The sequence below is a fragment of the Vombatus ursinus genome, unplaced genomic scaffold (genome assembly GCF_900497805.2).
Source record: "Vombatus ursinus unplaced genomic scaffold, bare-nosed wombat genome assembly UNPS02007612.1, whole genome shotgun sequence".
Classification (NCBI taxonomy): Eukaryota; Metazoa; Chordata; class Mammalia; order Diprotodontia; family Vombatidae; genus Vombatus; species Vombatus ursinus.
Window position 1 is genome coordinate 7,190,173 of NW_020947390.1, and position 12,947 is coordinate 7,203,119.

The 12,947-nt window shown below is 36.3% G+C and overlaps 1 protein-coding gene across 1 annotated transcript in view; it reads right to left on the reverse strand.

Annotated features, from left to right (window-relative positions):
* Positions 1-280: 280 nt before the first annotated feature.
* Positions 281-12,947, reverse strand: part of LOC114033936 (caspase-12-like) — a 45,544-nt gene continuing 32,877 nt past the window's right edge. Inside the window, 9 exon segments of the mRNA XM_027849595.1 lie at positions 281-405; positions 1,987-2,122; positions 2,788-2,897; positions 6,424-6,570; positions 7,049-7,283; positions 7,725-7,898; positions 10,200-10,294; positions 11,401-11,490; positions 12,626-12,694. Of these exon segments, the coding sequence (XP_027705396.1) occupies positions 2,024-2,122; positions 2,788-2,897; positions 6,424-6,570; positions 7,049-7,283; positions 7,725-7,898; positions 10,200-10,294; positions 11,401-11,490; positions 12,626-12,694 (1,019 nt within the window). The 3' untranslated portion in view covers positions 281-405; positions 1,987-2,023.

Below are 12,947 nucleotides of genomic sequence, written 5' to 3' on the forward strand. Positions count from 1 at the left end.
TACAAGTGAGTAATTAAATTGTTAGAGTTTACTTCTTGGAAGGTATACAACTTAACATAGGATTTGGAAATGAGATTCTCCTTGGACAGAGTATTTCAGGATTGGAGGGGAAAGGAAATGCAAAAGAACAGAGATAGAAGTGTCCACTTTTTTGTGAAGCAGTGGGGTGAAGTGACTTGCCTAGGGTCACACAGCTAGTAAGTGTCAAATGTCTGAGGCCAAATTTGAACTTAGGTCTTCCTGAATCCAGGGCTGGTGCTCTATTCACTGTGCTGTCTAAATGCCCCCAAAATGTCCATTTTTAAAAGTATGGTAATGATGGCACAGGTTTTAAAAAACATTCTGTGCCTCTAAATGTTCTTCTGGAAATAATAGGTTCTTCAGGACAACATAGCATATTATCACCTGAATAAAAGAAAGAGAAAGTAGTCATGAGAAAGTGTGTTTCCAGAACTAAGCCATAGCATATGCCAGCTTCTGATAAGGCAAATGCCAAAAATGATCCTGAGCTCGAGTCCTTCATCATCACCAATCTGTTTCTTCTTGTTGTTGTTGTTTTTTGTCATCTGAAAATGGATGTTCCATGGACATCCCAAATGAAACAGTACCAAAACAAAACTCATTATCATTTCCTTCAAAACTTTCCTTCTTCTTAACTTTTTTTTTATTACTGTCCAAGATACAACCATCTATCTGCCCAGTTACCCAGGCCCATAACCTCAAATCATCACTTTCATTTATTCTACAAGTCTAATCTATTATCAAATCTTGTCATTTCTACTTTCACAACAGATATCCTATAAGTTCCCTTCCCTCTACTCAAACTTCCACCACCCTCATGCAATTTCTCCTTGACATTTACAATAGCTTTTTATTTAGTCTCCTTGACTCAAATATCTTCTCAATCCTTTTGAGCAGCCACACAGCAACCAAAATATTTTTTTCCTAAAGTGTCATTCTGACTATGTCTCTTTTTTACTTGTTGATATCTGATGGCTCCTTATTATCTCTTACATCAAATATGAAGTGTCCTGTCATTAAAAGTCTTTACAAGCTGAACCCTTCCTACTTTTCTAGTCTTCTTGTACTTTACTCTCCTCTACAACTACACTGACCATTCCTTACTTACTTACCATACCACTTAGCATTCCTGAAACATAGTACTCTCTTCTCCATTTCTGTACTTTTGTGCTGATTGACCCCCATGCTTGGAATTCTCTCCATCCTTACCTTTGCCTTCCAGGTTTTCTAACTTCCTTCAAGGCTCAACTCTAATCCAATTTTCTATTGGATGTCTTTTGAAATCTCCTGATTTGTCTTCTATTCATTCTGTATATGCCTTATATCTACCTAGTTATTCACATGTTATATCCCCCATTAGAATGTGAGTTCATAGACAATGTTTTCATATCTCAAAAGTTATCACAGACTCTAGCATATAGATAATTACTGAATAACTGATTGTTGATTGACTAATAGAGCCTTAATAACATTACATTCATACTCATATTTCTCCTAGTTAAGTCTGGGATTACGTTTGAGGACCACCTCAAACATCAGTGCTCCAGACCAGGAATTAGTTATTAAAGAAAGTGGCCAGTCTTCATCTGATTAAGAAGTATCATTTACAACTGAATGGGTTTGTTAAAGACTAGCTTGACAAAATGGCCTTACCTCCACTATTTTATAACTATGGATACACATAGCAAATAAACACTGGCCACTCACTATTTGGGGATAATCACTAGACTATTACACTAGGGACACATTAGACTGATGTGTATCTATATAGCCATGTACTGGTCCAGGTCAAATAAAGCCAGTGGGTTCACCAATATCATTGCCAAGTAAACATAAGCTATTGGGCTAATACTGGACAACTAAGGGCAGGTGGACCCTGACCACCATTTTTCTGTGTAGTATGGCCTTCTAATTATTGACCCTGAGTAGAGAGAATACATTCTCTCTCATCTTGGAACCACTTACCTGAATTGCTCTTAATTGTTAGTGTTATTGATTAATTTTATATTCCTGGGAATAGGTAGAAATATCTTGACATGGACACCCTTTCAATGGTGGGCATCTGGACAAGGGTCTTTGGAATCTCAAATGATTTCTGGACCTTCAATGAAAAAGAAATTCCATAGATAAACTTCTGGAAAGAAAATCCTTCCATAGGTCATTAGTGAACAATATAGCTTGAGTTACATTGTCAGTTTCCTGGCAGGGAATATGATATTGAGATGATGGGGGTTGTTAGAAAAAAAAATTGCTCATAAAAATAATGAAGAAAATAAAGTTGGAGACAAGGGGTACTGTTGAGTCATAACCTTAAGGGATCCTGAGTATTCCAGGCAGTGTTTAGAAGCTAGACAAGTAAGTGACTATGATAATCAAAAACTAAGAAAGAGATTTACTATAAAGCAATGAAGGGTCACTTCAGGCAAAAAAAAAAACTTCAAATATTTGCTGATTCACATGATAGGTAAGACTATAAGTAGGTTACTACAAAATTTGCCTCTATTTTCCTCAGATTTTTATACAACTCCTTTAAATAGAGTTTGGGGTATTGGGATAAATTACTATTTGATTACATGTGTGAGGAACCTCAATCAGCATCTATTTCTACAATCTACTTCCTCGTCTATAAGAAACTCAGAAAGAAAATCTTGGTCCAAAAATTTCTCTTTTCTCTCTCACACCTTGAGGTTTTCAATGGGATGGGAATGGGAGGAGAGTCTACAAATACAATGGGAATGACAATGGGGCAAATAGAAAGAAACTCACCTTGCGGAAAACTTCCTCCAAGTGACAGCACCAGGCGTATTGTTGAAAGCAGTAAATGAGTGCATTGATGAAGACAGAAACCCTTATGTCAACTCTCCATGAAACATTATCTGAAAATAAAAGAGTTAATAAAGTTCATAACTGTGACATTCACTTTAGGAGAAGACTGGGAGATTAAAATTTAGCATTGTTTCAGTCTGGATCAGTTGGGCAAGAAGGAAAAAAATCAATTAAATACATGATTCAATAAAAAAATTTTTAATAAATACTATTTATTTATAATACTATTCCTCAAGCATGTGCAAATAGCCATATTCTTGAGTAATATTAGTACAACATGATGAGACATTATCTTTAGAGAAAGATAGCCAAAAGAACCAAGGACAGTCATCACAATGACTTTTAAGGATGAAACTGTAAGGAAGGCATCAAACAAATAAGAAATGGAAAAAGACCTGGAAACATTTTTTTTAACTAATAATCTCATTTCAACAACAAATACAGAGGAATCACCACATAAACTCTAATATCATTTAGTTCTGGATGTTATAAAGGAGGTAGAAATATCACTGAAGAGAACCAAGTTGGGAAAGCAGTGAAAATATAAAAAAGGTACAGATAAGATATCTGTGCTAGAAAGGATTCCATTTTTAGGTCTTTGAGGGATTAATTCTTGAGTTATCTGCAAGGAGCAAAGATAATAAAGGTATAGGAAACATCTCAGACCTTAAAATGACCATAATCATTAACAACTACTAACTCACATGCTTACTTTCATATATAAATATGAACATGTATATGTATATATGTAATGTATATGCATACATAAATATGTTATAGAACATTTTAATGAGAATAATGTGCAAAACAGGAGGACATCCCTGATTAAGTTATTGGAAGTAGACAGGCAACACAGAATATTCCACAGCAGATCACATTCTTGCCATCACACATCAGTTAAAATATTGAAAGCACAAGAACTCATTTTGCTTATTGTTTGTTGACTATTAAAATTTGACTCTGTCATGTAAAATGTTGCTTTAAAGGATCCTCTCCCACAAGTTATCTCCCATTTCTATGTAAAAATTATACAATATTCCTTGAGAGATATAACACCTGAGATAACCTCATTCGATGCTTTTGTGATTAATATAAGAAAGTCAAACTAAAAGACAGTCCAAAGTAGGGCAAAACATTTGATGTTGCAAGGAAAGATGTGTATGTGTGTGTGTGTGTGTGTGTGTGTGTGTGTGTGTGTGTGTGTGTGTATTAGGGGAAACTGAGACGGGGTAGGAGGATCACAGGTTGATGGTGGCAATAGCTCCAGCAAAAGAGCTCAAGCACTAGAGTTATAGGAGAATAAGAGATAGCAAAGAAAAAGGAAGTCATAGTAAAGAAGGAGAAAGGTAGGCAGAGGTCTTTCAAAGAGTAAGACTCCAAAGAGACATGCATACATAATGATAGGCTATTCTGTCCCAGTGCAGAATGCTATAATTAAACTCTTTAGCTATGGAAAGTCTTATCACCACACCCCTCACCACTCTTACTTCTCATGCTAATAAATGTATCAATACTGTAACTTGAATGGTCTAGTTTTGTGAAAGGTAGTCTAAAGTTAATGAAAAGTAAACAATGGTCATGACAGAATGCAGGTCAATGGATAAACTATTATCTAAAAAGTAATGAAGACCTAAATATGACTGTATTCCATGCATATGTATACTTAGAAAATCTAATTTTCATCGTATTCTGTTGACTTAAATATGCTCTCAATTTAATTTGAACCATAGATGTCATCATGTCTAAAGCCTTCATTTTACAGATAGAAAATGAAGCCAGTGGAAGTTCAATGTTTTATTTGAAGTCATATAGATAAGTAAAAAGGTGGTGTTTGAACTTAGGTCTTCTGATTCCAAATGCACTTTACTACAAAAATTTTAGGATCATAGATTTAGGGGATGGAAGACACTTTAGAAGTCATCTAGCTCATAATCCCAATTTTTCAGATGAGGAAATTGGGGTCAAATAGATTAAATGATTTGCCCAAAATTACACAGGAGATAAGAGATATACGTATCATTTGAACCAAGATCAACAAATCCAATGTCCTTTCCACTTTACCTCCTACCATTTCTATATGTAACTAGAGGGTTAATTAGGATAGGACCCTGCTCTTCTATTTCCTTCTCTCTCCATATCTATATAGGGCAGGCAATCAGCAAATATTATTTACTATCTGACTGACCCATTGATTAATAGATCTCATGGAGCTTCTACAGTAGATGCTTGACCAGGAGGTGGCAAAAGTCTGTCCTGAGACCTCCTCCCACTGAACATCAGTCCATTCACCATAATGATCTAAGAGAAATAGGTACAAAGGACACTAGATACAAAGAATTTCCCCCTTTCTCTTATCCAATTCCAGATGTTAGAATTGGTCGAAGGACCCTCAAGATTTAAAACAAGTACTGCAGCTACACCTGGTTGGCTGGATTTAGTGCCTGCATATGTTCCATGTGATTACAGATCATTAGGTGCCAAGGACCTGTGTTCTGAGAAGAGCCACAGAAGTACTTGGAATGCCTTGAGTTTGAATCTTTATTTCTGGCCCATTTGTATGGGGAATTCCCTAGAAACCACCAAAGGGACAATTCTTATAACTATGTAACTGTAATGTTGTTGCTGTTGTTGTTGTTATTGTTTTTGTTTGTCCTTCATTATCGAAGAAAACCAGTGACATCATGGATGGTGCCTTGACTTGTACATGAATTGGATTTAAGTGAGACAGAGCTGCACAAAGGCATCAGCCCTGGTCTATCTTCTGGTCATCAAAGTCCAGTGGCAGGACAAAAGTCAAGATGACAGGCAATGACCTGGGACTCAGTGGATGATGTTGTTGTCTTTGATGTCTGGCCAAGCTCTACACACTACACAGTGCCTGCTTTAGCCACTTTCAAGGACATTGGAACAAATTGCTCTCATCCACCCATTCTGCCAGGGAAAGATTTTACACGCTTGGGGTAGACAACCCCATAACTCACTGAAGAATTTGAGGCCAGTTGGTTAGCTACAACCTGGCATAGCCCATCTACCAGGATGGTTTACTGGGGTATGTCTACTGCACATGCTAGAGCTTCTTGGAGCTACAGGTGAGAGATGGTGACAGCCGGACAACAATGGTGAATGAGCATCCCCTGAGAAGAGCTCACAAAACCCTCACATCAGAGGTGTGAATATCCCATACATCCCAAACATAAACTAATTTTATTGCATTCTACCCTGTGACTGTGTGCTCCCATTTTATAAAAGTATGTACCCACAGACTTCCATTTATTTATTTTCGAGGCAAATGGATATCCTACCAATATTATTAATCAAATTAAAGGAACTAAAACTGAAGTGCTCTTCTAAAAATTAACAATAAATTACTTAAGTTACAAACAAAAACAAGATAAAAAATATCAATTTTTATTTTTGACACATTAGGGCATCCCTAATATGATCTACCCTACAAATGAAAGCTTCTAGGCCACCTAAGGCACAGATTACTTGGCAAGACAAGAAAGGAAAATTGGCAAGAACAGTGCCTAGGCACTAGTGAAGGAGTTGAAAATTCCTTTCCTGGAAGTCACTTACGTGGTGTTGTAGAACAAAATAAAATGAAATCTTTCTCCATGCACTTCTGTTCCAGTGAAGTACTGCTTGAGTAATCTTGCAAGGGTTGTTTGGGTGTGTCTGCTAAAGTCTCTGATGCATCCATCACATATGTGATTCCAAGTTTCTCTAAGAACAAAGTGATCCATCAGTTACTGCCCTCCTCCCAACAGCGTTACCACAGTTACTATCCAGAGTTGTTCATGCACAGACACACATACATATAAAATCTGTTTTACCTTTGTCTTTGTTTTCTAGTATTAATCAAGTGAAAATCAATTTAGAGCTTTGTAATCCTAAACTAAAAGAAATCTGCTGTTATAGAATAAACAAAGTACTGAATTCAATTTGGGATGTACCTATATGGTATAGTTCACGTCCATTAGTACAGACTAATTCACATAAAGCTAGCCCACTCTGTGATGCTTTTATGGGATAGTATGTAGTGTGTAGATGGTATGTGGTTTGGTGTAATTTCTCTAGGGAATAGAGAGAGGAGCATAGTAAGGTAGCTGGTATATTTCCTCTGGGAAAGTGTGGATTATAGCTTCAGATTTCCAGTTCAGTGTGTGAATATATTTAGGACAACAGATAAGTGAGCACTCACCCCCTCGGCATGCTTGGATGATGATGACCTTGGGTTTGCCTTTTAGACCAGGGCAGCTGTTATCATTGAAAATTTGGAATATAGTATCTGTAGCCAGCAGGTCTGGTTCTTGCTTTGTATGTGTTTTTCCACAGATACCATTCAAGAGGCCATGAGACATGAACACCAAGAAGGTGCTGTCAGAGCACCAATGTTCTGGGCAATCGGCAACCTCTTTCAACACTGACTCCATTTCCTGAGGGGCACTGAATAGTTAATGATTAGGAAACCTCACCAGACATAAACTTGGCATTAAAATTGTTATAAATCTTGAAAAATCTGGGGTCATGGATGAAGATAGTGGCTAGGAAATTTTGCATTGCAGCAATGAGATAGGAAAGCTCACAGGAAAAAAAATAGATAATTATCTACAGAGCACAATTAAGATGGTGCCTTTTAGAAGCAGTTAGTGGCAGTACTAAAGAGGCAATAGCATCTCAATGAGACCCACCTATAAATAGAAGGCATACCAAATCACTGCTTTGGAGTTTGTCTAAGTCGTGCTATGAGACTGCATTGAAGGGTATTAAACATTAGTAATCCGACAACAAATAAAATCCCTGGCCCATGAGATTCTGCCCTGCTGCTATAGCCAGAGAGGTGGCTGAGTCTTATTGGGAAGAATGTGGCCTTATACCTGAGCTGTAAGGTTGGTTTTGACAACCACACTATATCCAAGGTTTTCAAGTAGTTTCCACATTTCCCAAATGTCAAGGTGAGCCCCATGTCGTTCATCGAGGTAGTCAAACATAATATTACAGATGATGAGAGCTAGACGTGCACGGGTCCCCTTCTCCATGATGGGATATATCTGCAAGGAACAGATATGGAATGAACTAGTCAAATCCTACTCTACATTCCATTTCAGAGCCTAGAAAGAGCTGTCAACTTAATGCTCATAATAGCTGAAACAATTTATCCTTGGCTACCTTATTGTTAGGAATTGCATTTAAGAATATTTTGAGAGAGCAATGTTATTTCTTGTTCTTATTTCTCTATTACATGAATCAAATGATGAAAGTATATTGGATTATTAGTTGTTCCTCTACCATGTCCTTTGTTTTCATAACTTCCATGTCTTTGTTCAGATTGTTGGAATACTTCCTTTCCTTTGCCCTGTTTTCTATCTTTGACTATTCTACAATTACTTCAAGACCTATCTTCAATTCAATACTACCTTAGCTTTCTATGTACAAGTATAGCTGTTTCTTCATTTTCATTGAATAGATGCTCATCCATCAATCAGCCCCTAACTCTTTGTCTTGACCACTAATCCTTTCTTACCCTTGGATATTTCATCACATCCCATGGATTCTATTGTCTCTACAGAATTGACTACTACCAACCATATTAGTCGTACATAAACAATTGTATTTAATACCTACACCTGGATATCCTGTAGGCATCTGAAATTCAACATATCCAACTGGAACTTATTTTTCTGAACTCCAAAACTACTCCTATACTAAAAATTCCTATTTCTATTTGGGGTTACCTAGATTCATTCAGTCACCAAGGTATATAACCTCAAGTCATTTCACTTTCACTATTGTCTCTCCCTCACCTTCTCTATTCATTCAGTTGCCAAGTCTTGTGAAATTTACCTCTAAAACATCTTTGGTATTCATCTCCTTCTCTTTACTCACATGGACCCTCCCTTTGTTCAAATACTCATCACCTCTTCTATATCCAATTTGAATTGGTCTTCCCATGCCCTGCTTTCCTATTCCCATGTCCCTTTCCCCTTTCTGATCCCTATTGGACATTACTTCCTAAAAACATCTTCTTAAATATAGATATGACTTTGCTATTCCCTTTATACAAAATCTTTAGTGACTCTGTATAAAATACAAATTCTCTAGCTTGACATTTGATGAATGCCACAATCTGGTACCAGCCTATCTTTTATAATATTTGCCTTCATGCACTGTGTTTCAAGAATACTTGACTATTAGTTGTTCTCCAAACTTGACATTCCACTTCTTATATCTAGATACCTTTTCACAGCTGTCCCACACTTGAAAATACTCCCTTCTCACCCTTCCTCATCATGCCACTCAGAATCCTTATCTTCTTTCAATGCTAATTCAGGTTTTGCCTTCTGCATCAAGTCTTTCCATATCCCCTAGGTGTTAGTGCTAAATTACTCTAGCTAAGTGGCACAGTGCATAGAGCTTTGGACCTAGGATCAGGAAGATCTGAATTCATATGCAGCCTCATACATGTACCAGCTATATGATCCTGAGTAAGTCACTCAACTTCTATCTACCTCATTTTCCTCAACTGTAAAAAAAAGGATCATAATATTACATATCTCACAGGGTTTTTGTGAGGATGAAATGGCATATGTGTAAAGTACTTAGTTTAGTGCCCAGAAAATAATAAGTGCTTAATAATTGCTTGTGCCCTTTCCCTACCCTCCACAGATTAGCTTTTATTTTTTTATCTATGTTCACATAGTATGGCCTAAATTGTTCAAGGGCAGAGGTGGTTTCATTTTTTATTTTGTATTCTTAATCCCTAGGGAAGTGCCTCATATATTAGAGGTGCTCAATAAATAAATTTTTTATCAATTGAGAATAAATTGAACTTAATTAATTTTTGTTCCCAAACAACATGACATCATTATTCCATGTCTCTATGGCAATGATCATAGCCTCCCATACAGGATACAGTTACTTATGTCCTTGCCTTATCCCCTTACCCAGCTTGAATAAGCTCTTTAATGAAAAGATCTCTGATTCAGTTATCTCAGTACCTCTTGCAGAATTAAGTAGACTATTAGGAACAAAGTAAATACCTGTTATTTTTTTTCAATTAGATATTTTGCTAATTGAATTAAAAGTCAACAGGACTAATAATAAGAACCAGTATCAGACATATATTTTAAGGGGCTTCAGGGGAGAATCAAGACAGTGCATTTTAGACTCAGATTAAAAGAAACAGGATACCTAAGGCATAGACATGAAGAGATCAGGGAATTCTATATAGCCTCTGGGTGATCTGAAGGCATATCTAGGCTTTAGAAAGAAACTTGTAGTATTTCTCTACCTTCTATATTTGAGCAAGATAAATGTCATTTTTGAAAGCAACTATTTACTTAACATTGTACCTCTCCCTCCTTTGCTTCCTTCAGTCCATTATAGAAATCTGGTCTGCAAAGCTTGATCTGGTTTGGGGGTGCAGTAACCTGTATTGCATTAGAGTCTAGACGAAAATAGAAAGAAATAATTAATGAAGACTATTTTTTTTCTCTGAACTTCTTCCTGACTCTATACGCCTGTCTGTTGTCATCCTGGGAAAATAGCATTTAAAAGGACAGCTGAGAAAATGAATGCAAATTGCTTTGGTAGAAAGAATGTTTCATACTCTCAGTCCCAAATCATCACCTCTCTTTATTAATCCCTTTACTCTCCTGACTTCCCAATTTCTGATAATGATACTATTATTCTCCAAGTCCCCCGCATCCCAAATCTCAGTGGCCTTTTGATTCTGACAGAATATTTCCCTCTATATCCTATGTCAATTACCAATTTGTTTTTATTCATCCTAGGCAATGTCCCTTAAATTCATCCCTTCCTTTACATTCCCAATATTACTTTGGTCTAGGCTCTTACAATCTGACACTGTCATTACTTCAATAACATCCTAACTGGCATCTCGATTCTGACATTTTTTGACTCCTAGCTATACTGAACCTTACTGCCAGCTTAGTCTCACAAAGACAAACCTCTATCACTGCAGTCTTGTTTAGCTGTTCTTTATTGCTTACAAAATAAGGTCAAAACACCCTTTCTTCATTTTCAAGGCTACCGAAAAACTGATTGCTACCTAACATTCTAGCCTTACTTTTCAAATGCTTCTTGAGCAGAAAAATTGTGCTCTACCCAGACTCATCTACTTATCTCTTTAGGAGAGCTCAAACCTTGGTCATTCTGTCAAAGAATAATGTTAAGAATATTGACTCCCAAAATGAATAGAGGCTGGTGAAAATGTCCAGGATCATAAAAGAAGGGGTTTTTTTTTGTTTGTTTTGTTTTGTTTTGAGTTAAGGAAAGGATAAAAAAGAAGACTAGAACTAATAAGAGAAAATAGGATCATGAAAATAGATGACAGTTAAAAAAAAAAAACACTGACAAAATTATTTTGTTTTTGTTTTCTTTCCCAAGGAGAATGATTTTTATGCTGAGGGTGAAAATGGGAATATACAACAGGGAGTGTCTTTCCAAAAAAAAAAATTATCAAGGAGAGATTGTAACAGAAACTCTATGTTCTCAATGATTTGAGTTATTAGAGTCAGACAAATGACATACCAAGTTTCTTAAACAACTGAAAGATGGTGCTGCTGAGTCTCTTTCAGTAATTTTGAAAGGATCCTGGAGAATTACATATAATCTGAAGGACTAGAAAAGAAAAAAAAATATTAATTTGATTTGATTTTCCAAACAAGAAATATTGAGTCTAGTTTCTTTTTAAATAAAAATAAAATTATTCCAGCAGAATTGGAAAATTATTCTTAGGAGAATTAATTATACTTTATGGGTTGAGATTCCTGTTTTACTTCTGATGGCATAGGCTCTCTTGTACATCACTTTCCTATTCTGAGTCTCAGTATCCTTATTCAAATGAAAGGAATTCGATTAAGGTGACCTCTGAGGTTTCTTACAAAGGCTAAATCTTAAGATTTCAGTAAAATAGGGTTTTAAGTTCCTGTAGCTCAAAATTGAAGAAATTGGGCAAAAAAAGAATACTTCTGGAACTATAAATAGACACAGGGGAAAGAATACCTCCCCGAACTTCTGTTCATTGAAACTCACTGTAAGCCCTATTCCAGATGGATGTAGTAAGACTTTTCCTTATGTGGTATCTGGGAGGTATTTCCACTATTCTCCAAACTATTTCTTGTATTTGTGGAAAGATAATTATATGCCTTTTAACTACTGTTGTTCAGTTGTGTCTAACTCTTCATGACCCCTTTTGGGTTTTTCTTGACAAAGATTCTGGAATGGTTTACCATTTCCTTCTCCAGCTCATTTTATAGATGAGGAACTGAGGCAAACAGAGTTAAGTGACTTGCCCAGAGTCACACAGCTAGTAAGTGTCTGAAGTTGTATGTGAACACAGGTCTTCCTGATTCCAAGCCCAGGACTCTATCTCCTGAATCATCTAGAGTAATAGTAAAACCATATATTTATGCAATCTTCAACAGTTTCCAAAGTAATGCCCTTTCAATTATCTTTTTTGATCTTCTCAATGACTTTGGGAGAGAGCATGGTCAAAATTATTAGTTCTCTTTTACATGTGAAACATCTGAGGCTTATTTCCTTTAAATTATTTCCATAATCACATACAGTAAGAAGTGGAAGAGGTGATTCAAACTCAGTTCTTTTGATCTCTATTCTTGGACTCTTTCCATAATATCATGGCACTGATTTGAGGACAGTTCTGTTTAGCACTATTAGATTCATTTCATGATTCTTCAAGGAACATGGTAGAGATAGTAGGCGACAACTCTTCTTTATTTGGAGATATTGTTACCTGATAAAATGTGTTCCATTGTTTCTGACTTCTGGAAAAGAGCCAAAGCTTTGTCTTCTCTTTGATTTCCTAAAGGGAAATGAAAGAGGAGGAGATGAGTGTCTCACAGTCTTCTGAAGAATGTTCTTCTCTTTGTACTAGAACTTCCTTAAATAGTATTACAAATAAGCTATTCCTCTTGAATTTATGACTGGCCTGGAAGCCACAGGGATTCTTGAAATCCAAGCTTATATCTGATATCCCTGGTCAGTGAATAAGGAAACGAATTCTTAATGACATGCATGAAACATAAAAGTGGGTGAAAATGGCTCTTCTATTCTCT